Genomic DNA, 25,407 nt, shown 5'->3' with positions numbered 1-25,407 from the left:
GTAGGGCTTCACCGGGCAAACCAACGGTCCGCGAGTTGCAGCAGCCGTCCTCTTCCAGCTAGTCTTCGGTTCTTTCGTTCCAGTGGCCGACTCTGCCTTCCAAGCCAAGAGACTCGCCTTTTGTTCAGTTCTCTCCCTTTCATTCCAGCCTAGCTGCCACTCACCCAGCAGGGTGGCTGTCCTTTCCGGACAGTCAGCCAGCCAATCACTCCAGAGTGCATTTGGGTCTCCTATGAGACTAAGCACAGGGAGTGTTGGGCACCTCCCCCACTTCCTGGCCACCCCAGACACTCAGGCGCCAGAGGTGGTGTTCAGTCCTGAAGCACACCAAAAGTCATACGAACAAAGGGACCAAACCTGGTTTGGTGTGCAGAGAAACTCTAGAAGGAGCTTTCCAAAAAGAAATGGCGAAAAAAGAAGACCGGGACCTGTTTAAACAAATGGGTTTAAGGCGTCATCTTGAAAAACATGGCTCCTGCGATTTTTTGCTACCGGTGTTCGCAGTCAAGAAAGATCATGGTAGGTCGTTGTAAAACCACTGTCAGCCATTTGACTGCTACACAAGTTTCTAGACACAGGGGAAACTAGGTAACCCCTCCAGCACTCTATATAGGAATGTAAAAAGTCTAGTAAAGTCAATTTAACTTTACATTCTCTGGGAAACAGTTTATCCCAGAGAAGGTATTTAAAACATGTGTGTTATGTGAATGCTTCGTATTACATTATGCGCAGGGTCTGGTTGTCCTGGTGATGTGCTAGTTCCTGCTGCATTGTGAGCTTAGCAGGTTCTAGTGCCTGGAACCCCAAGACGTGTTATGGCTTGATTATCTACAGTTGGTGATGGGATGTTGTACTGGTTGGGGGTCTTGGTTGTGCTTCCTCATTTTGTCAATAAATTACATTACAAGCTTACCAGGTGTGGTCTTTAGCACAACATTGGCGACGAGGATGGGATGGTGAAGCCAGGCGGATCGTGACTGAGGAACTGACCCTTTATCCCCAGAACCCCAACCTGCAGACCAGGAGAGGTCGCTGGCTGCTGACACCTCTTCCTACTGCTGTGGCGCTTCATTGTCAGGGTCTGCGAAGCGCCGGCGGACTCCACTGTCTCCAGGCCGACTTGAGAGGAAGGAACTTGAGTTTGTGTCCGGCTGCACAGCTGACTGCAGCGAGCCAGAGTGCCAGCGCCAGATCGGTGGAGATGAGGTGCTCTCCTAGCCTCGTTCCAGGCAGCGAGAGTGAAGAGCTGAGCCCAGCCCCGAGGTAAGAGGGGCTCCAGGGACTACAGCATTGTAGATAAGGGGCCTGCCCCCTTTTTCGTTTTTGGGGCCGCGTGACTGCTCCCATGTGACAAGCGGCACGCGATATTGCGGCTCGAGCTAGTAACTGCAGGGAGCGTTAACCAGGAAGTAGGTTAACGCTACCCAGCGCGTCCCGACGAGGCATTGCTATTCAGGAAGGGTAAATGAGCCGTGTCCGTGGATCCGCCCAGGGCCCTGCTGGGAAGGCGTCAACAGTGCGAGCAATTAGAACACTATTGTGATCTCTTAACCCTGATATGAGAGAGTGCACAGCAGACCTATTAAATCACAGGTGAGGGGGATTGAGACCACAAGGAGTGTCCCCAGGAAAACATTTGTGCGGACTATGGAAATATATATATGATAGCCCATATATGTGTGTTTGTTGCCCCCAATTGCAGACCTTGTGAACCATTAAGTAAACCTGGTGAAACTATCTCGTTCATAAGCACTCATCTGATTGGTGAATATCAAGAATGGCATTGTTGGGAGTGCCTGGCCCACAAGTGTTTATGCCCACACCGGGCCCACCCAGAATTAAGTGGGCCCCCTGGAAGAAGGGTTTTCTGCACTATGTCAAAGCCACATGGTAATGGGATGTCTGTGGAATGGAAAGTGGCTATGTTAATGCATTTTCTTGGTTATGAGGGTCAAAGGATTTATGACTCTCCCCGACATTGCTGAACTGGATTTGGAAGGCAGGGCTAATGATTTTGATGAAGCACTTGCTAAGCTTGATAAGCACTTTGAATCTAAAATCAGCACTGTACTTGAGCGATACCATTTTGGTATGATATTTCAACATGAAGGGGAATCTGCTGAAGATTATATTACTGCCTTGAGACATTCGTCATTGAACTGCAAATTTGGAGGGGGATTGGATGAACATATAAGGGATCAGTTTATGTTGCACTGCTCCAATGATAAAATCCGTGAGGAGGTGAGGATAAAAGATGACCCTAGTTTGGATGAGGTCATTAATATAGCGAAAACGATTGAGCACACTTTGCAATGTGTGGCCAAATTGTCTGTCAAGGAGACCAAGTCGTCTCAGTCCATTGAGGTTCTCAGGGATGGTGATAAAAAGAAAGATAACGCAAAGGAAAAAAACAACAAAAGGTCAGACCGACCAAAGGATATACTACCCAAGGAAAAAGTATGGTGCACAAAATCATTGTTAAGGAGGGAAGTGTACCAGTGGCTGCCAAACTTAGACCATTGCCATTATCAATGCGTAATGCAGTGCGTGAGGAGATCTGGAAATTGGAAAAAGCAGAGATAATTGAGCCTGCCAAAGCTGTGGAATGTATTTCCCCAGTCGTAGTGGCGAAAAAAGGAAATGGCAATTTGAGAGTTTGTGTCGACTTGAGGGCACTTAATAGATGTGTGGTAGTTGATCGACAACCTCTTCCTAACATGGGAGAACTTTTAAACCGCATTGGCGATGCCAAATTCTTTGCCAAATTAGATATGGCAAGTGCGTATCAGATTAATTTGGATGAGGAGCCTCAGAAACTTACCGCTTTCATTACATATGAAGGTATTTATCAATTTCGGCGATGCCTTCTGGTTTAGTATCTGCGTCCTATATTTTTCAAAAAGTTATGGATAAGTTGTTGCAAGATGTGAGTGGGGTATGGTGTTTTCAAGATGATGTGCTAATATGAAGAAAGAGTGAAGAGACATTGAAAGAAAAAAAGTTGAGTTGGTGTTGGAAATTTTCAAAGGAAGAAGTATAACGCTGAGAGGGGAGAAGTGTGTCTTTACAACCCGAGTAGTAGAATATCTGGGTCATGAGATATCAGAGGATGGGCTAAGGCCGAAAAGAGATTTGGTGGACGGTATTGTGAAAATGCAATCTCCAAAGAATAAAGCAGAGTTGAGGTCGTTTTTGGGAACGATTGAATTTTACCATCGTTTTGTGGAAAATTATGCTGATAGCGTGACAAGTTTAAGGGCTTTGTTAAGTTTAAGGGCTTTGTTGGAGAAGGGAGTAGAGTGGAATAAAGAGTGTGAGCGAGAGTTTGCAGAAATAAAAAAGAAAATTGACATGGCAAAGCTGTTGGCTATGTATGACACGAGAAAGAGGACCATTCTCTCTGGATGCAAGCGATACAGGTATAGGTGTTGTGATGTCGCAACCAGGAGTAGATGGTGTTGAAGCAATAGTAATGCATGTCTCTCGCATGTTGAGAGGTTCAGAACTCAATTACTCCGTTTTAGAGAAAGAGGCGCTGGCATGTCATTGGGCATAGAAAAACTCAAATTTTGTGTGGGGTCAAGAATTTGTACCAAGAACTGATCATAAGCCTTTGAAAGCAATATTTGAAAGCAAGGGTCTTGATAAAGTGTCGAGGAGAGTTGCCTGCTGGGTAACCAGGCTACAATGTCACAAATTTGTTAGAGAGGTCATATCAGGGAAAGATAATGTGCAGGCTGATCACGCATCTAGAGTGAGAACAGAAGAGTTAAATGGTGATGAATATGACAATGGTGTGGAAATGGAAAATATGGTATTTGCCACTGTAGAAGGTATTATACAGAAGGAGGAGTGGATTAAGATACTAGAATAGGATGAAATGTGGAAACGCATTTTAAGTTTTGTCAGGGAAGAATGGCCGTAGAAGAGGCTTTTGTCTGGTGATGCGATCTCTATGGGAGGTGAGGTTTGAATTGTCTGAAGGATGGATTGTTATATCGGTGGGACAAATTGGTTGTTCCCGGAACTTTAAGGGAGAGATTGATAAGAACTGCGCATCAAGGCCACATAGGTGTGTACAAAACCAAAGAATTGACAAAAGCAGACTACTGGTGGCCAGGCCTTGATCATAATATTGAGAAGGTTATTGGAAATTGTGTTGAGTGTGACAAGTCAGGAAAAAATGTGTTGGTATCACAGCCTGTGAGTAAAGTGGATGCACCTCATGGAGTGTGGCAGAATCTTGCAATTGATATTTTAGGCCAAGTTGACATGGGTATGGGGTGGGGAAGATTTATCCTTGCTTTAATACACGTTTTCGAGGTGGACAGAATTCAAGGTGTTGAGGGAAGTGACATGCCAACATATTGTAGGATTTTTGGAAAGTATGTTTGAGGGGGAGTGGCTGCCCAGAAGAACAAGTTACTTCTTACCTTGTAACATTCTTTCGATGGGATGTTCCTCCGACGTATTCCTTATCTTTGATAGATCATCTCCCAGGTTGCTGGCCTCGGAATTTTTTTTTCAGTAGAGGGCGCTGCGCATCGACGTCCCTCGAGCCGATGTCCCTCGACGGACTCTGTATCGGCGCTGACGCCATCACGCGTAAAAATAGACTCGCGCAGCGTCCGTTGCTCAGTTCCGTTTTGACGTTAACAGTTGTTCCACATGAATTGGTTGACCTTGAAGGAGCGTAAGCTGCAACCACAAGGGAAGTATTACTGCGGGGATGGATGGGAGGGGCGATAAGGAATACGTCGGAGGAACATCCCATCGAAAGAACGTTACATGGTAAGAAGTACCACTGAAGGTCTCGAGCCACTTTGTCCGGAATCTGAAGGAGGTCTGTCATTCTGCCTGAGAATTGCGACCACTGAGTTCTCAGTGCCCACTGAAGAGATCTCATTCTCAGGCGAGCCTCTGCGAGCCTCTGCACAAGGAAAATGCAGGATGCCATGAGGCCTAGCAACCTCTAAAAGTCGAAGGCTGGGAGACGTTGGGCATTTTGAAACTTGGTGACCATCTGCAGAATATCTTGAGCCCTCACCTCTGGTGGCGAGGCTTTTCCCCAGGGAAGTGTCCAGGACCGCTCCAATGAACTGGAGTCTCTGTGATGGTATCATCTGTGACTTCTTTACATTGAGGGAGAAGCCCAGTTTGTGAAGGAAGTGGCAGACATAATCTAGCTGGATCTGAGCTTTTTCTGAAGATACAGCTCTGATCAGCCAATCGTCCAGGTAGGGGTAGACGTCGATCCCTTCCCTCCTTAGACTTGCAGCCACTACCGACATTAGCTTGGTGAAGACCCTCGGGCGGAAGTCAGCCCAAATGGCAGAACTCGAAATTGATAATGATAGCCGCCAATTGCGAACCTCAGGTATTTCCTGTGTTTGAGATGGATTGGCACATGGAAATAAGCATCCTGGAGGTCCAGAGATACCAGCCAGTCCTGGAGCTGAAGGGCCTGAAGGATCGGAGTGAGAGTTACCATCTTGAACTTGTCCTTCAAGAGGAACTTGTTCAATTCTCTTAAGTCCAAGATAGGTCTCAGTCCTCCGTCCTTCTTCGGTATGAGAAAGTAAGGGGGGGGGGGGGGGGGGGGGGGGGGGGGGGGGGGGGGGAGAAACAGTACCAGCACTTGTTCCTCTCCGCTACAGGTACCGGTTCTATGGCACCTTTCTCTAGTAGGTCTACAATCTCCTGCAAGAGGAGCGGATCTGGAACTTTCAAAGAGCTGGTCCCCGGTGGATGACTGAGGGCTGTGTAGAAAAGGCAGGCAGTAACCTTGAGCAACTGTCTCCAATGCCCAAGCATCTGACGCAATAGCCTGCCATTCTGTCAGATGTTGAATTAACCTGCTCCCTACTGATGTTTTGTGAAGAGAGTCATCAGAGCGGTTTGGAGGCGGCTGATGCAGATGCCGAGGGTAAAGAGGCAACTGCTGCTGCGGCTTTTGTGTTTTTACCCCATCCACCTCGGGTGAATTTTTTCTGACCCCTTTGAACCGGCTATCCTCTGCCTCTTCCGAATGCGGAATAGAAGCAAAAGGACTTACCTCTCCAAGACGTTCCTGAGGGGCGATATGGTGCCTGACGGATTGCAGCTCCTAGGGATTTCGCTGCTGCCTTTGATGTTTGTAGCTTTTCTAAACTGTCATCCGCCTTCTTACCAAACAAAGAAGAGCCGTCAAAGGGCATATTCAAGAGTCTGCTTTGCACATCTGAAGCAAAACCAGACTTTCGCAACCAAGCAAATCTCCAGGTTGTTGTACTTGCCGCCATGGCTCTGCTGATGCTGTCAGCAGAATCGATGCCAGTTTGAAGGGATTCCCACATAGCGTCTTTACCATCCTTGATGTTTAGGAACGCTTCCCTTTCTTCTCCCTCCAGGAGGCAGTCAGCCACTGATGAAGCACACTCCCAAAGTGTGTGCCTGAACCCAACGAGCGTACAAGTAGCATTGATGGATTTCAACGCCATGCTACATGCGGAAAATACTTTTTGGGCCATAGAGTCATATCTCTCATCATCCTTATCCTGTGGAACAGTAGGGTAAGCCTATTTACTACCTGCTGAAGTAGCTGCCTGAACAACCAGACTCTCTGGAGTTGGGTGTTTGGATAAATAGTCAGGGTCAGCAGAAGCCACCCTATATTTAGCTGATCATTTTTTGTTAACCACTGGTATTACCTCAGGCGTTTCCCAGTTTGCAAATATTCTCCTTTGTAATGCCGCATGAAATGGCACCACAGGATCCTCCTGTGGACCTTTGACCAAGATGTCTGTGAGGTCGTCTTGCTGAAAAGCAGGCGAGGATGTGGACAACCCCATAAACTCTTATCCTTGCCATCAAGGTTCTAGAAGGGGTTTCAGCATGTTCCCCTGGGTCTGGTGTGGCAAATTCCACTTCTGGGGAAGTGTCCACCCCACTTGCTTCCTGTAGGGAAGCATGGAGGTCTTTAAACCTACCATCCTCAGAGGTAAATTCCTCTGGTGCAGGAGTCGCAGGTCCCTGCAACTCAAAAGGTCTTTCCGGATCAGAATCCTCCCCTTCTTCATAAATAGAAGACGACTCTGGAGTGATCAGGTCTTGAAAATGGTATAAATCCCATTTCCAGAGCAGAAGAAGCCAAATTTGTCATGATTGGCAGAGAAAACGTCGACGCGGACATTAAAGGCTTCGAAGCCATCGAAAAAGGCGTCGAGAAAGGTGGTAGAGGCCTCAAACTCGAGAGTATCGGGATTCTACTCGAGGTTGTCGACGACATTCTCGTGCTCGAGGCTCTGGGTATGGACACTGGCTGTGAGGTGGCAGTGGGTTTATCCTTTCTCGGCGTCGAAAACGGCGTCAACTCGACTAACCTGTGCGCCGAAGAACCCTTCGATAACGACACCGATCTATGTGTCGAAGGGATCTTCGACGACACAACTTTGCCTTTACTCGAGGGTTTGTGACGCTCTCGAGTGGCTTCTTTCGCCGGGTGCTGCGACTCGCGGCTTTCATTTTTTGGGTCCTTCACCCAGGGTATCACCCTCAGCAGTCTTCGAGGGGGTCGAGGCCGCTTTCTTGAAGACGCTTAGCATCTTTTTCCTGAATTCCTCCCACTCAACCTGAGAGCTATGTTTTGTGGGGCAGGAGACCCTTTTTGGGGAAACGGAAGACGAAGAAGGGGATCTTCGACGTCTCTTTTGAATGCTTAGATCTCGAAGAGTGATGGGACCTGCTTCGAGACCTAGAACGAGAATGTCTTGTGATGGCGAGGAGAATGTCTCGACTCCGCTGAGGAAACTTTTGAAGAAGTTTAAACTGCCTTAGCTCTCTTGAGCTTCCCCTTACGCTCCTTCAAGGCTTTCGCCGTCATGGACATGCAGTCCTCGCACTCCGAACAATGGTGCTCGATTCCCAGGCACCACAAACAGATCCTGTGAGAATCCGTCAACAACATTTTCTTTCCATAGTCTCGACATTTTTTGAAGCCGGACTGTGGATTTGTCGGTTCGGGTGAGGAAGCCATCGAGTACAAGTCGGTATTCACAAGGAATATTGATATATTTGACTGAAGAACTGAGCAACGTTATTCCGAGGCGCCACGAAGCGCGGAAAAACGGAACTGAGCAACGGAGGCAGCGTGAGTCTATTTATACGCGTGATGACGTTGGCGCCGATACAGAGGCCGTCAAGGGACATCGACGCCCAATGCCCTCTACTGGAAAAAAAAAATTGAGGCCTGCAAGCTGGGAGATCTATTAAAGATAAGGAATACGTCGGTGGACACAATCCCTTCGAAGTGTGCTTACGGACAATGGTCCACAATTTATGGGAAGAGAGTTCCAAGATTATCTAAAGAAGTGTGGGACAAAGCACAAAAGGTCAGCGCTTTATTATCCACAAGGCAATGGCATGATTGAAAGAGTCAATCGATGTATCATGGAAGGAATCAGAGGGGCGAGTGCATGTGGCATGGACAAGAAGGTTGCTGTTAAAGAACGCATATACGCTTTACGAATGGCACCGCGCGTTGAAACAGGGATTAGCCCTTTCGAACTTATGAGAGGTCGAAAGGGTAACACATTGGTTTCACCAGTTTGGTTGGGTATGGCAAGAGAGACTGATACTTTTGTGGAGGATGTGAGGAAAAGGATGGATACCCGAAAAGAGATGGATGAAGATAAATGAGAGGTTCCCTAGAAAAAGAACGGTTGTTGAAGTAGGGGATCTCATAAGGATAAGGAGAGCCCTCATTCCCAAGAAGGGTGAACCACTTTATTCTGATCGGGTTAGGGTTGCTCAAGTGTTTGATAATGCTGTGAGACTAGAGAGTGGACAAGTATGGAACTTGTCGAGAGTTGCAAAAATAAAAAGGTAAAAGATTTTTAATTGATGTATTTGACATTAATATTGTTACCATTATTGTTTGTGTTTTTGTTAAATGTTTGTGTGATTTCAATATCGATTTTTTTTTGGTGTTATGGGTAATATATACCATCTTCTGTTTAGCCAATTCAGGTGTTCAAGATGTGTTAGAATGTGTGTTTCTAAAAATCAGCATCAATATGTTTTTGTTTTATAAGGGAGGGGGTGCGTTATCTGAATGCTTAGTATTACATTATGCGCAGGGTCTGGTTGTCCTGGTGATGTGCTAGCTCCTGCTAGGTTGTGAGCTGAGAAGGTTCTAGAGCCTGGAACCCCAAGACGTGTTATGGCTTGATTATCTACAGTTGGTGATGGGATGTTGTACTGGTTGGGGGTCTTAGTTGTGCTTCCTCATTTTGTGCCAGGTTGCCACATTTTGTACCTCACATTAGTAAGGTTCCTTGGAGAATAGGGGGTTTCAGATAAATTTCCAGAAAGATAAAGAGGAGTTAGTTGAAGTATTAAGGGAGATCTGTTTTGAGAGTAGTAAATTTCCCTTAACTCACTTGCATTTAGATAGATGAAACAGTCCCAAGCCAAGATGGTGGAACAAAGCCTCTGCAATGATTGGTTGATTTTACTGAAGGCAGCAATGTGTTATTTAGAATTTTCATGACTGTTCTAAACCACCTTTCATTAAAGTTGTCAACTGGTTTAGTCACGTTATTGATAGCTCCAGTAAATTAAATCTATAGTTACAAGTTTAAGTATTTAGTCTCTTGTAGGGTTTAAAAATATCCTTTTAAGCAATGATCCAAGAAAGAAGTTTTAGAACTGGATATTGAAGACGTTCTTCTAGCACCAGTTTGCTGAGCAGCTGAATCGTTTAAAATAAGAACAAGAAACTAAGCTAAGTGTATTTTTGTGAAAAGAAAATAATTTACAAGACTTTCTTCTTAAGACTTTTTAGACTCTTCTTAAACAAGAAAAATAATTTATTTTAAGTAAAGACAATTGTAAATATGCAAATGAATTAAAGTGCGCATCTTTAATTTTATTTAAGAATATATTTTTTTGGAAGAGTGGCGCGCGAACTAATTTACCAAAATACTAATGCTAACTGTTATTTCCTAACTTTAAACTAATATTTAATGATTAGTAGGTTGCGTTCGCGCTGTTCGTATTTTTTCGTTCGCGCAGCTTTTGAGTAAAGGACCTTGCGACGTGACGCAGCGTTGCGGCCATTTTGGATTAATTTTTGGATGCGTCGCATATTCCTACGGACTTGATTTTCTTCGAGACTTTTGTTGAATGATAACGCTCGGATTCTAAACATGACAGTTTAGTAACGTTGTAGTGAGCGTCATTCTAATGCAAATATTTTCAAGTTAAGAATTCTTGCTGAATTGGATCTATCTGTGGAATAAAAAGAGACATCTGAAGGTATTTATTTACATATTTAGTGACATTGTTACACAGATGCGAGTTCTAGTCACAACAGTAAAAGACAATGTTGTTGGGTATCCTTATTGTTTACATAACAGCCTGAAGCTTTAGAAAAGAAAGAAGATAGTCTATAGAAGAGAAGTAATACAGAGCACCAACTGTAGCAGCAACAATCTTTCCAAGGCGGCCTAAGGGCAAACAAGGTTTAGGCAACAGGTAATTAGAAAAATAATTTAATTAAGAAAGAAGTAGTCGGAAAGAAAGAATAATAATAATGATTAAGGTTGTATTTTCCTTTTAGGAACTCACTGACTAAAATCCATCCACAGAGGAAAATCTGAAGTACCTGCAGTGGGAGTTCTTGTCTTGTTATTTTATCCATTACCCTTTCCCCTTTGGTTTGCCTGGCCAATAGTTTTATTGAAGCAGGATTGTTGAGCAGGCAGGCTTAGGGGGCTAGGTGGGCCAGCTTCACTCCTGCAGGATCCCACTACTTCAGTTTATGACATTTTGTCAATAAATCACAATAGAAACTTACCAGGTGTGGTCTTTGGCACAACATTGTGGAAGTCTAAAAAGACATCCCTGTGTTACTGCACGGAGGGTGGTGTGTAACACATGAAAAGATGCCTATGGAGTCATCTTAAAACTCAAAGAACACAAGAGTAAAACATAAATCAAAATACATGAAAGTGGGGAAAAAAAGGCTCACTATTTCCAGGAAGAAAAATCAAGTCCTCAAAATCCAGGAAAGTTGCTGGGGGTCTCTAAGGGGAAGGGAATTAGCACAGTTATGAGACTTCTTCCTAAAAGCAAGTATGACCTAGGCAGACTTATTCTGGATAGGCTAACAGCAGGTCAGGGGACGCAAGACCCAATTGGTGACACTCCTACAATTATCCTAACGGGAGTAATCAAATCAAACCAACAGAATTACTTTTGGATAGAGGGGACCCCAATTCATAGGTAAGTTAACCTATCTACTTTGTTAGAATGGCGAGACAGTTTGAGTAAAGCAAGACTGAGAATACTTCCTTAAGAAGGCAAACAGCTTATTCAAGTTAAGTAAATCCTATATATAAACACTTTTCAGAATGGCAGGACATATCAAGTAATAACATTTTGTAACTATTCACTCCGTTTAAATTTACCAACTAACTCATTCACAAGTAAGTAAACTTTTCAATACTACTTTTCAAGGCAGACCCCTTAAAGTAACCAGCCCTTCCCAAGTCTAGTACACGAGTTCTCTCAGAGGCAGAAGAGGGACACTCGTGGTCTAGGAGCCTGCAGTAGGCAGGATGAGAGAGGGCTTAGTCGCAGGCAGAGTTCCAAAGGAAGACTGTTCAAACAAGTATTCTACTTTAGAGTTAGTTGTGGGTCCAAGGACTACACAGAAGAAACCTTAGGGGGATTCCGGTAGTGGGCCTGGGTGAACTGGACAAGAGACCTCCCAATCACAGAAAGCACCCCAAAACTACACAGGAATCACAGGAGACTTAAAAGGTAAGTAAATACCCCAGCCAGCGCAGTACCTCAGCACAGAGGATTTTGCAGCAAGAGGACTTCAGGATCCGCAGCCAAAAACCTGGTCGCTGAATTCCTTCATTAAGAAGGCAGAATAGTAAAAGGACATTTGTAGCAAGGATCACGGGGAAAGATCTAGGCAAGGTATTCCTCGCGACTGGATGTGGCGCCTTTTTAAGAAGTACAGAAGACAGAATATCGCTGGTCTGATTCTGGTTGTTTGCAAGGTTCAGCACACTGGTGAGGGGACTTTTCAAACTAGGTCCAGCAGGATGCCCACAAAGTTTCTGCGAGATTCGAAATTCGGAAGACCGTGCACCGCACATTGGCTCGAGGTCCCAAGCTATTGGAGTATTGCAGCCCTGCATGGTCGCAGCATGACGTGGGATGGCTCAAAATACAGGTCTTGAGTCTAGTGGGTCAGACCCCACTCTGGGTTGGTGTTTTCTGAGTCCCCAGGTGTTAATTGGAAGGAAGGGTAACAGCAGGCTCTCGGGTCACAATAAATCTCAGACACAATTCCTTCGGCTACGTTTTTGGTTGTGGTTCCAGTGGTAGACTACCTTTTCAGCTGCCAGGATCGGACTTTTATGCAGGAACCCAGCCAATCAAAAAGCCTTGCAACATTCAAGCCCGGGGTGGGGCTGGACATTGGCAATCATTTCAAGACAGCCAGCCGCCCAGTTCGAACTCGATTCTCACAGGCAGGCTGGAAGACAGGGCTGCAAGATTATTGACTACTACCTCGCTTCCTGCCTTCACAAACTCTGGCGCGTGAGCGTGGAGCCCACAGGACACCCACGAAGATAAAGGAATTTTCCGGCGTCAGGGGAAGGAACAAAAGTCAAGGAACAATAGTAAAAAAAAAAAAAGGGGACTATTTTGGTAAAATGAGCACCCTTAGGTACCCTTGCTGGGGCTGTGCGAACAGCCCACGGTAAAAGTGCACAGAATAAAAAGGTTCACCGCCAGCAGTCATTAAAGGTAAGTTTGTCCTTGTAACAAATGTTCCATTTAAAATGAGAAAGTTGATACTCGGAAGCTCCCCAGCACTCCACATAAGCCATGTTCCAGCGGGTGCTGGTCTCACCTAACAAAATGGAAAAGGGATCCAAAGATCCTTTCTACCCTTGGGAATTGTAGTTCTTACAAGGTTAGGCAGAGAAAGCTTAAAACGGAAGCCCCTAGGACAACCCAGCAACAGTAGGCACTTCTAGCCAAAGGTTCTCAAAGATGATAACTTTTAAAAGCCAGTATGGAGTCTCTTAATGCCACCCATAAAAAGAAAAATGTAAAAAAAGATTCCCACTCAGAAGTAATAAGGAAAAATAAACCACCAGTAAAAGCAAAAAGTTAGGTGGGTGGCAGCACAGGAAGATCATTACTATGAAAATCCTACGCAACACAAATGCACCAGCCTCATACTGAACTTGGCCAGGGACACTATCCATCAAGCCCAGCACCCTTGAGAATCACCAAGCTAACATTTGGTTTCTGGTGTTGAAATGATGAACCATCTGTTTCAAGGCCAGAATTCTGTCTGGAGGAGGACATGATTTTCCCTGAGAGGCATCCAGAACGGATCTAAGAAAAGGGACCAGACTTACACAATATGAGTGTGTTAGGCAAGATTGTATGCAGTACCCTTTGGGTGCACGACGACAACCCAAACCTCCTGGCAATAGGAACCCAACCTTTGGTATAGGTTGGTACTACACAAGTTGGTAGCGTGAGAGCAGCCAGGCTCATCTCAAGAGGTGTCAATGTGAGCAGTAGGGGAGTTATAGATTCACAGTGACAAGTATCCAAATGAACACTTACACTCAAGGTTTCTTGATTAAACAATTATTTAACAGTCAGTTTGAATAAGCCTTCTTCAGAAGGCTTGCAATATAATAGCAACACACAAATACCTTCAAAATTCACACATAGTTGCTCTAAATCAGCAGACACCCATTTGGGTTGTCACCCTGACACTTCCTACATTCTCAGGTTACTTAAATAGCTAGGACACTGGACATTCATTCATCACTGTACATTTAGAGCAATACTGAGATGAGTGCCAAAGAAAAAATAGTTATTAGAATAAAACAAGGGAATCAGACATATTCTGAAGCAGGTAAGTACTTTTTGTAAACCCCAATGCAAAGTTAGTTAAACCCTTCCCGGAAAGAAGGCCAACCGAACACAAGTCGGAGAGAGAAGAGTCATTCAGGGAGCCAGGCCAGGCCAATGTCGATTGGGCAAGAGTCTAGGTGGACTGAAACTTCTCAGAGGAAGGTCAAAAGTCTTGCAATGTTTTAGAAGTCTTTGTAGATAAGAATAAAATAAGGGCCACAAGCTGTTTAGAATTGTGAGGTAAAGAAGCGGTTAGCAACTCTACAGAAGCAACCAGGACAAGTCTCAACTGAGATCAAGTAATGCTACACGACAAGAGGTAAGTTCTCTCCATGTACAATTCTTCCTTGGCCGGTCGCAGTGTATACTCATTAACTCACTCCGTGCTTTCCGAGCACCTTTCATAGTAGTGCCACAGCCTTCTACTGGACCCCTCTTCTTGACAGACCTTACCAAACAAAACGCTGCACGATCTCCCGAAGACTCCTTCTCCGACATGATCTAGCACACTTTCCTCGTCCACCACGAGTGAATCTTTGTCCTCTTTAACTAGCATGTCCTCTTCCCCTTCCAAATGAGGAATCGAAAAGGACAACCCCTTCAGGAAGATGAGCTCGAGTAGGAGTGTTGCTGAGGTGGACGTATGGAGGCGCCGGGTGATTTAGCCACCCCCTTGGCGGTCTGCATCTTTTCTAGACTCTCACCGCCTTACTGCCGAACAACCCCAAGCCGTCAAAGGGCCTATTGAGGAGCCTGGCCTGAACATCCGGTGCAAAGCCCGACTTTCTCAGCCACACAAACTTGCGTAGCACGGTGCTAGAAGCCATGGACCTGCTGATGCTGTCGGCAGTGTCCAGTCCTGACTGGAGACATTACTCCCATTGCCTCCTTTCCATCTTTCACAATAGCCAGGAAGCCGTCTTGTTCCTCGCCTTCCGGAATATGCTGAGCTGCATTGCTAACAGTCCCACAGGGTGCAGCTAAACCTCCTCGAAGAAAAAAAATCTTGCGAGCCCTGGCATCCATCCTCTTGTCATCCCTATACAGGGGAATTAGAGGGATACGTAGACTGTCTGGTGGATGTAGCTGCTTGACCCACTAAGCTTTAAGGTGTAGGGTGCTTAGTCATAGTCTGGATCAATGGATGAAGGTCAATATTTTCTGGTAAAATTCTTGTTTACCGCTGATACAGACTCTGGAGTCTCCCAATTTGACATGACCTTTCTTTGAAGGGCTGCATGAAAAGGCAGTATTGGATCCTTCTGAGGACCCTGGCTCAGAATACCTGTCATGCCATTCCTAGGTGGGAGAATTCCTGTTCCAGCCCATGAACTCCACAACCCTATTCATAATATTCCTGTATGCTGAATCAGCATGATCAGCTGGGTCAGGTTGGTCAAACTCCAGCTCAGGCGAAGTGTCTATGCCACTAGCTGACTGAAGGCATTCATAAAGAACAAACATCTTCGATTCTGGGTTAACCAGCTCCTCAGGAGCGTTCTTTGTTCATATTTCAACCCAAAAAGGGGTAGAATCCTCCTCCGAGGATTGCTCTTCCTCATAAATGGAAGTCATGAGCTTGAAAGTCTCTTTGGCAAATGGGTGTAAACCTTGCCTGTGGGTTGAGGTCATGAAGGCATCGGAATTGATTTTGGCTATGACAAAATTGTCAAAGATGCCTTAGACAAAGGTGTTGTCGAGAATGGTGTTGACAAACCCTTCGAGACTTGTGTCGACGAAACCTTCAACACAGGCGTCGAAGGTTTGGAACCTGCCGCCATTTTGTCCGGCGTTGCCTTCGATTTATGTACCGATAGGCCTGTCGACTTGCTTTTTTTCGACGGATTCCTTGATTGACAGATTTAGAGCATTTAGTAGTTTCCGACCTTCCTCTCATCGAAAAAATGAGCTGAGGAATGGTCTTTGCGTGACTTCGAGGGGGGGGGGGGGTGGGGGAGATCAGGCTGCATTCTCGAAGATTCACATAATTGAGGCTCTAAAAGCCTCCCATTTTCTAGGGGTATCATGCTTAGTTGGACAAGTGATAACCCCTGTAGAGTCAGAAGAAGGAGATCAGTGACATCTCTTCGAAGAAGATTTGCTCGACCGACTCCTCCATCAAGACGACTTGCACGAGTCCCTAGACTCCCCAGAGTCTTTATTTCTCTTTGAAGAAGCCTTTGAAGTTTACTCCCCCACCGCCAATTTACTTTCGTCGTTCCTTGAGAGCTTTTCTAGTCATAGCCAGACAGGAACCACATTCCTCAATCCGATGGTGTGGACCCAGGCACCACAGGCAGATGTGATGGGATCAGTAATGGACATTTTCTTCCCACAATTCTGGCATTTTTTTAAAACCAGTTTTTTGGGGTCGAAGCATTAGAAGATAAAGAAATCTTGATGTAAAACTGTAGCGCTGTTTCAAATACACGTAGCGAAAGCTTTCGGAAAAACGGAACTGAAGCCAACGAGCGCGGCTTGAGCCATTTGTACTGCATGTGACGTTGATGCTCTAAGGCAGCCCCCGAGGGACACACTACGACAGCACAGCGCCCTCTGGTGTGGATTTTTTTTAACACGAAGCCGCAAAGCGGATACGAATATCAAAGATGAGGAACACATGGGAGGACACAATCCATTCAAAGTATTCAAAGTATTTTTATATCCTATTGTCGAAGTGTAATCTTTGACTACTGCACTGTGTGTACACCTTGTGTACCCCTTACAAGCTCACCACCTCTTGAGACTTGGCCTAGACCGCTCGCCTAGCTACCTGGAACTAGTTTGGCTACAGCTCCACAGAGTTGTCCCAGTCATAATATAGGTTGGCCTTCTATAGTTAAGAAAATCAGTCCTAACAAGATCCATGTGGGACCCGACCTGAATAACACACAGGGTTGTGGTGAAGGACTCAATGATGGTGGCGGGGGGGGGGGGGGGCGGGAGTGAGGGTGGTAGTTCGTCAAAGTTCTTGCCTTTTGCAGGGCCACAAGAAGAATGTAATTCAATGTAATATATAAATGCCTGAAGTTAAACAATACTTCTCTACTTACTCAGAAGTCGGATGAACACAGCTGACAACCATAACATTCTGTAATGAGAAAAAGACAATTACAATCTCGCAAATCTGAGACAAAAGCATAAAAATAAAGGTATGTTTGTTTATCAACAAAATGTATGACGTTTTAACTGAGACTGTGTTCACGAGGGCGGCAGAATATCACTGCTCAGGTCTGGAGGAGAGCGTGTTACGACAGATGCTGTTTAGCAGATCATCTGAAACCAGCAGCTTTCTGCGCACTGTGGTGAGGATGCGGTTAGAGGAATTAATTGCTGACTGTAAACTCCTATCATTCATATTTGTAACTCCTGACATCATGAAGCCAAACTGAGACCCACAATTACTAAAGCTGGATAAGCAGCAAACATGTGCAGTCATGCCCGCACACCGCTCAAGAGCCACCTTCATTTACTACGAAACAGACAGGCATCAAAGTTACAGCACGCAAACCAGTCTATTGCATTGAACATGTAGATCAGAAACATGGCCCTATGTGGCCACTAATGACATTGTAAATTATAAAGTGCAATGCATAAATTAGTTTACAAAAATTGTTTAGCAAAGTTTGCCAATTAAACATTTCTTGATTAGCAAGCAAACCCATTTGATTAGCAATATTCTGATATTTATTTGTACCAAAGACATAAAATTACCAACCATACAGCATTGTGTACCGCTGATGTGTGAGATTAATCAAGCCTTGAAAATTCTTTAAAAGGTTTACCAACTTGACTTAAAGAAATGCACCCAGACCGTTATTGGTCATTTATAAAGCGCCTATACACTTAAGCGTTTCAAAGCGCTCCAACGCAGGGAGGGTGAGTAGTTAAACAGAAATAAATTGACATTCATAAAAGGATTGGAATATTCAGCACGGGCAAGTGCTATGCATTTAGTCGTACAACATAGGACATGTGGGAGTACAAACTGTTGTAACATGACAATTATTTTACATGCCGGACGGTAGTTTCAATAATGCAAGAGCTATACATGAATAAGGGGAAAGGAGAGGGGTGGAGGAAGTAGGGTAAGACGAACCAGAGCAAAGAAAGTGCAAGAGACAGTAGGAGAGGGGCGGCATGGAGAGGCATACTAAGCACAAACACATTTTAAACAATTGCACACTAAACACAAAACGTATGTGGCTGAAGGTGTAAAGTCAAGCGAAATACAAATTCAGTGAGCTGCCTACTCACAAGTCAATCTGCAAGGGTGACAAGTTGTGGTGTGCCAGGCGCAAGGGGTCACTGGCACCCCCCCCTGTCCAGGTGCCTTCATCAGGATGTGCTGCAGTGGTGGTGATCAAGGAGGGTGGGGGGCCATCCTGCCCAGCCAGGTTCGGACAGGGACAGACAGGGACCTTAGTTGTGGGCGCCTGCTTCCTCGCCAGCTGGATTCCGCGATTGGGCCTTTCATTAAGATGCTGGCCAATCACAAGGTCAGCTGGCAGTGGAAGAAGCAGGCAAACTCCGATCGGGCATCCGCCATACTGAAGGGAACACGCATCCACAAAGCCCAATTGCAATGCTGGCTAGTGGATGTTAAATTGCGCAAAAAAAAGCATGAAAAAGTACTGCCTTGAGAACCAGTCCAATTTAGAAAGCAAATGCTTCTCGAAACGCATCTGCCACACTATGAAACAGTGCATGTTAAAGTCACCTTGTTTGGCCTAGCTGGCCATGTTATTATTATTAATGCATGGTGCGAGCGCTGCTCCTGCAGCCTCATGGGGTGGTGGGGGGTGAGGGAGTTGGACAGTGTCTGATGGAGTGGGGGGCCAGCTTCCTCACCAGCCGCACTAAAGAATGTAAATGCGCTCTCCAAAATGATGGCAGGTTACCACAAACCCACTTAATGTTTGGAAGACTGCTGCAACCCAGAGGCTAGCCATGCACAGTGAAACTTATTCGACATTTACTGAAAACAAAGTAAATGTCAAATAAAAGTTTCAAACATCTCCTACAAATGGTACTCACCCTTCATAAAATCTACTTGACTATATAAGTGGGGAAGTAGACATTGCAAACCTCGGATGAGTAATCTACAGTGCATGGTATTGCAGTAGATCTGCACATGTACAGACGGGATTGAACTATTGATCACTACTTGGTGTACACCTCTAGTGTACACTGTATTCATTATGTACGAGGAAAGAAAACAGTGGATGGCGCAGCAGGCAGAGAACTGGGCAGACTAGGTGGAATATTGTAGTTTGTGGCCATTTCACTTTCAGGGTAGCTGGTATAAAGCAACAAGGTGAGGAGATAGAATGTCAAAGGCGTATGGGATCAAATCATTGGTTGAGCACCATTTGCACAGATGGATGCAATCAGCGGGTCACAGAACTAGGTTTGCCATCAACTGAATGGGGCTGTGTGATCATGTACATTTTCAAGAGTGTTTAGTCAATAGGATGCATCTTCCCAGTTGAGTGAGATTTAGATACAGTAAGGAACAAGTTACTTACCTGTAACTGTTCTCCAGCATGGGTGGGGCATGGATTCACATGCTCATGAATATTCCCCGTCAGGCTGGGAATCCTCGGTAAAGAAAAAAAAATGTTTTGTTTCTGAACTGTCTTTCTACTATTAACCAATCACTGCCTCCAGCCAATGACTGCACTCTACCTAAGCCCCTCTAGCAGCCATCTTCAGATTTGGTAGCACGTAAAATGGCAGTAGGACCAAGAGAAGAGTCGCAGAGGGGTAGGCGGGAGGGTTTGCATGTGAATCCATGCCAAACCCATGCTGGAGAAAACATCGGTAAGTAACTTGTTCCTTCTTCAGCATGGGGTCTGGCATGTGATGAATACAAGAATACATAGCAGTACACGCACAACCACGGGAGGTGGCAAGGCTCAACATTAAGCATCTCTTACCTCCTCACCAGGCTCACCTTAAAGCGAACAGGTTGCGCAGCACTGCCTGGCCGACTCTGGACTCCTCCCTGGAATCCCGGTCGGCACAGTTTGTCGACCTCCACATAGCAGCCCTGCAGATGTTCAGCAGGGGCGCAACCAGACAGGAACGCCGTAGCAGCGATCGCTCTGGTTGAATGGGCTCTCAGACGGCCGGGCAACGGTCGGTTTGCCAACCGGTGACGGTGCATGATGCAGCCGGAGAGCCATCTGGAAATTGAAGCCTTCGAGCGGGCCTTCCCTTGAGTCACAGTTCCAAAGTTCACAAACAGCTGTGATGTCATCTGAAAACACTTTGTGCAGTCCACAAGAACTTCAGCGCTCTAGCCACATCCAGCGAGTGCAAAGTCCTCTCAGGCGACGAAGGCGGCGACAGGAAGAAAACGTGTAACACCAAGGGCTCGTTGAGATGGAAGTCCAACGGCACCTTGGGCATGAAAGAGGGGTACGTCCTCAGCACTACCCTCATCTCGTGGAGTCAGATATGGAGGCTTACAGGAGATGGCCTGGAACTCTCCCACAATCGTGGGGAGGTGATGGCCACAAGAAAAGCTGTCTTCAACGATAGGAACGAGCCTGGTCAGCACCACATTGAGCTCCCACGTCGGAGCCGGAGCATTCACCGGCAGGAACGAGCGGAACAGTCCTTTCACGAACTTCACCAGGCGATGAGACCACAGCGACGACTGCCCCAGAGTTCTGGTGTAGCGGGAGATAGCCACCAGATGGATTTTGTTGGAGGCATGTGCCAGCCTCGCCTTAGCCAGCGACAACAAGTACAGCAGCACCTGAGGGGCTGTAATCCATAGAGGGTTGATCTTCTGTGCACGGCACCAGACAAAGAACTTGTTCATAGCACTCGAGAACACCCTGGCCATTGCAAGTACCTACTTGCAGTCCGCCGGGATATCGTAGCCTCCGAACTCTAGTGCTGCAGGAGCCAGACCTGCAGGCTCAGAGATCCTGGGTCATGATGTAGGATGGCGCCTCCTTCTCTGGCGAGAAGATCCGCATCCGTCAGCAGTTTGACTGGGGTGTGGGGGTTAGGGGGGGGAGGGGGGAGAATGCTGACAAGTCCAGAAGGTCCGGGAACCATATCTGCCTGGGCCACGCCGGTGCGACGAGGATCATCCTGCACCGGGACTGTCCGAGTTGACTGATGAGTCGCAGAAGCAACGGCGGGAACACATACAGGCACAGGGCGTCCCAGGGGAAGAAGAATGCATAGCCCATGCTCTCCGGCTGGGGAAACCTGCTGGCAAACCTCCGCCACTTGGTGTCCGCCGCCGCGAACAGTTCGATCTGGGGCCTGCCACATCGTTGGAATAGGAGATCCACTTGATCCTGCTGAAGCTCCCACTCGTGGCAAGAGCGCAGCTCACTGCCGAGTGAGTCGGCGACTGCATCTTTCACTCCTGCCAGATGAAAAGGTACCAGGAACATCCCCTGGGCGATGGCCCAGTGCCACAGATCCTGCGCTTCCTTGGATAGAGCTGGGGGGGTGGTGTATCTGGTGCCCTCCTGCTTCCGTATGTAGAACATTGTGGTGGTGTTGTCGGTGAAGATCCATACCACTTTGCCCTTGAGGGACGGAAGGAAAGACCTGCGGGCCCAGAACACGGCTCGGCGCTCCAGGACGATGATGTGTAGTGACCTCTCCCCAGGGAGCTAAAGGCCTCTTGCTTGAGATCTCTGGTGTACACTCCCCATCCCTCAAGGGAGGAGTCTGTCGTCACCGTTTCCTGATGCTCCGGGGTCTGGAAGTCTTGCCCGCCGCTATATGCGCACGGTTGCCCCACCACCGGATCGCATGGTGGAAAATCTCGTTGAGGGAGATCTTGTCTTCAAGCTGCTCGCCGCTTGCATCCAACGGGTGTCGAGGAACTGTAGTGGCCGCATCCGCAACCTGCGGACTTGATGGACCTCACCCTGGCCACTTCCATGGTCAACAGCCGTACCTTGCCCAGGATGGCTTTTGTCCTCTCCTCAGACGGTGAGGCCCACCGTGCCACTGTCGAGTCTGAGTCCCAGGAACAGGGCGTCCTGCGACAGTACCATGTGGGACTTTGCATAGTTGATCGAGAATCCCACTTCTGTGAGCATCCGGACAGTCTTTGCTGTGTGAACGATGGCGAGTTCTCTTGACATTGCTCGGATGAGCCAATCGTCCAGATAGGGGTATATGTGGATCCCCCTGCAGGCGCAGCCGCGCCGGCACCAGGCACTTGGTGAAGACGCTTGGCGCCGACTTAAACCCGAAGGGCAGGGCCTTGAACTGGTAGTGCCGCCCTTGGACCACAAACCGTAGGAACTTTCGATGTGATGTCCTTTGCGTTTCGGGAAGTAAGCATCCTCCAAGTCCAGCGACGACAGGAAGTCGCCTTCTTCCAATTGTCCCAGCACATGCTGAAGGGTGACCATCCGGAACATCTGGGACTTGATGCATCTGTTGAGGTGGGGAAGGTGTAGGTTGGGCCGCCGGTCCTTTCGGACGAGGAAGTACTGCGAGTATACTTGGAGCCTCTTTGGGACGATTTCTATCGTGCCCTTTTTCAGCATTGCCCGTACCTCCAGAAGCAGCTGTGGCACGTGGTTTTCCTTCCTGGCCACTGGTGGTAAACAGGAACACTTTCTTTGGAACTCCAGGGAGTGCCCGTAGGCCAGGGCATCCAGTACCCAACGGTCGGTGGAGATGGACTCTCGCCAGCCCGCCTCCCACTGGGTTGCTCGGGTGGGGGCCTGACGTCACGGCGGGTTGTCTTGTTTCGCCGAGGCCTTGCCTCCTTGACGACGGTGTCCTGTCTTGTTGCGGCCTCTGTGGGCTTCCTGCTACGAGGAGCGGGCTGCCTGGCGGTATGACAAGGAACTGCCGCAGAATCCTCCGGAAGTCCGAAAGGGCGGCCGTCGCTCATGGAGAGAACCCAGGGCCTGGGCCGTCAGAGTCGGCCTTGATGGCCTGCAGTGACTCATCCAATGCCTTGCCGAACAGGTTGTTCCCATCGAAGGGCATGTCCAGTACCCTGGTCTGCACGGTCCGTCTGAAATCAGTGGCCCTGAGCCAACCGCGCCGGCAAAGGCAAATGCTGTTGCCCATCTGGCAAAAGCCAGTGTTGACGATGTCAGGATGGGAGCGATCTTGAACCACAGCTCCCTGTCGTAGCGCGCCACGATCGCGAGAGCGTTGGCCGCCTTGATGGTAGTCGCTCCCGACGAGATGACCCGTTTTCCCATGGCATCCAGCGTCTTCCCCTCAGCGTCCGCCGGGGAAGTGGAAGTTGCCGTCGCCCCAGCCGATTTCTTGGCCACCGCGGAGACCACCGAATCCGGGGACGGCTGTGCCTTGAGGCACATAGGAGTGGAGTCTGGGACCCGATACTTCTCGTACCGGTCCCTCTTCGCAGGGGCCGTGGACGGGTTCTTCAGAAGTGACAGTCCTTTGTACCAGATGTCGTCTAATAAAGGGACAGAGGACGGTCTTCCTCTTGGCCTCCTGTTGGTAGAGGAACCCTTCCTCCTCCTGCTCTTTGGGGCATAGCTGGAAAAGCTCCGATGCCCTGGCGATCATGGCGTGAACGGTGCCAATTTCGTCAGGTGGGGAGGCCCGGGCAGGGGGGGTGATGGGAGATCCATCCTGTCACCACCGTCGTCCGTCCCAGTCGTCGCCGTCTCGTCCCTCGGCGGAGGGTGAAGGCTGGAAGGGAGGTGGAGGATGGACTCGTCTCCGCTTGTTTGGTGGGCTTCCTGACGGTCCAGGCGCCGCTGGATTATCCGCTGGTGGTAAGGGCAACCTTGTCCGTATCTCCGTACACAGGTCCTGCAAAGCCATCAAGATTGCTCCTGTATTGTCTTGTGGCATCGGTTGTGACGGGAGCGAAGGCTGGGGCACGGGGTGCTCAGTTTCCTTACAATAGAGTGCTGGAGGGGTTACTTAGTATCCCCTGTGTCTAAATGCTCATGTAATATTTGTATGTTACTCTTTACTCACAGAATGGCTGGTGGCAGTGGTTTAGTTCCGAACTACCATGTTTGCATTTACCGCGGCTGTTCGCAGCTCCGGTGACGCCAACCACGGGAGCCATCTTTGACAAATGGTCACCGGTCTTTGTTTTTCGCCATATCTTTGTGGAAAGGTCCTTCTAGAGAGTTTGTGCGCATCAAACCAGGTTTGTTATCTTTGTTAATTTTGTCTTTGGCAGGGTTTCTGAGTGACACCCGCCTCTGGCTCCAGAGTATCTGGGGTAGGCAGGAAGTGAGGGAGGTGACCGATGCACTCTGTGGTAATTGGCTGGCTGACTGTCCGGCAAGGACAGCCACCCTGCTGGGTGAGTGACAGCTAGGCTGAAATGAATGGGAGACAAGTGAATAAAAGTTGAGTCTTTTGGCTTGGAATGCAGCGTCGACCACTGGACGAAGGAACTGAAGAGCAGCTTGGAGGACGCCTGCTGCAACTCCTGGACTGTTGGGTTTGCCCGGTGAAGCACTGCTGCAGTTCGAAACGACAGAAAGCCCTGCAGGACAACTTCTCCCTTTGAGTTGGTGGGGCCAATCAACTCCCAAGTAAGCCACCTGGATGCCCATCTCGGAGCTGGCTGAATTTCCTCAGAGTTGCCGCAGGAAACCGTAAAGCCAGGGAGAGGGACACCAGATTGTGCGTGTTACTTTTAAGCTGGCCTAAAGCTTTTGGAAGATCCTCCGGACTCCCACGAAGCAGGACTGACCAGGCCTGAGCCCCCTCAGCAGAGTGCAGGACCCCAAAAGCAAGGACAGTCCACCTAGACAGCCAGGAACTACATTGTTGCTATTTGCGGTAGCTGCAACGCGAAACAGCCACTGAAAATGAAGTTTGCCAGTTGCGGGTTCTGGCAGTCCCAGTGCAGTGCATGAGTCCCCCGACGTTCTCCTCGTCCCCACGACTGATGCCCAGGAATAGTGAGATCTGCAGAGCTGCACAGGAACAGAAGTCATCAACTGCATCTTTTATTCTTTACCAAGGTACTGTAAAACAAGTCTAAGAGGACTTAACTCTTACTGTAGAAGTGCTTGTAACTTGCACAACTCTCAAGCCTAATCGACTTGTGGCCCTACATTTGATTCTTCTTTTCATCAAAGACTCCTATGAACTTGTGTAAAGACTTTTCCATTTACTTACCAGAAGTGCTTTATCCTATCCAAGACTTTTGTCCATCAACTTTGGCTTAGCCTATTGAATGACTCTTCCAGTGACCTCTAAAAGGATATGCACTGCTTAGGAATAATTGTGATCTCCTATGTTCTAATAATCTTTTCCTTTTACCAACTTTTAAAGAGTGTTCTGAATGCCAACAGTAAGATATTAATGTCCCCAGTACCCGTGTTACTGAAGTCCCCTGTGGGTGTAAATTGTGTCTGTGAGCCATCCCAAATATGTCTTTTCCGATGCGTGTACAGTATTGAAGTATATTTGTGTGTTACTATTACATTGCTCCCTTCTGAAGAAGGCTTTAAA

The 25,407-nt window shown here is 47.5% G+C and overlaps 1 protein-coding gene across 1 annotated transcript in view; it reads right to left on the bottom strand.

Annotated features, from left to right (window-relative positions):
• PPP4R2 (protein phosphatase 4 regulatory subunit 2) overlaps positions 1–25,407 on the bottom strand; it is a 143,243-nt gene that overhangs the window by 27,744 nt on the left and 90,092 nt on the right. The window contains exon 5 of the mRNA XM_069643213.1: positions 16,998–17,035. Coding sequence (XP_069499314.1) covers positions 16,998–17,035 — 38 coding nt within the window. The remainder of the gene's footprint in view (positions 1–16,997; positions 17,036–25,407) is intronic.

Source organism: Ambystoma mexicanum, chromosome 2p (assembly GCF_040938575.1).
Source record: "Ambystoma mexicanum isolate Mex_15411 chromosome 2p, UKY_AmexF1_1, whole genome shotgun sequence".
Lineage (NCBI taxonomy): Eukaryota > Metazoa > Chordata > Amphibia > Caudata > Ambystomatidae > Ambystoma > Ambystoma mexicanum.
Note: the sequence above shows the minus strand (reverse complement) of the source record. Positions and strands in the feature narration are given on the sequence as shown.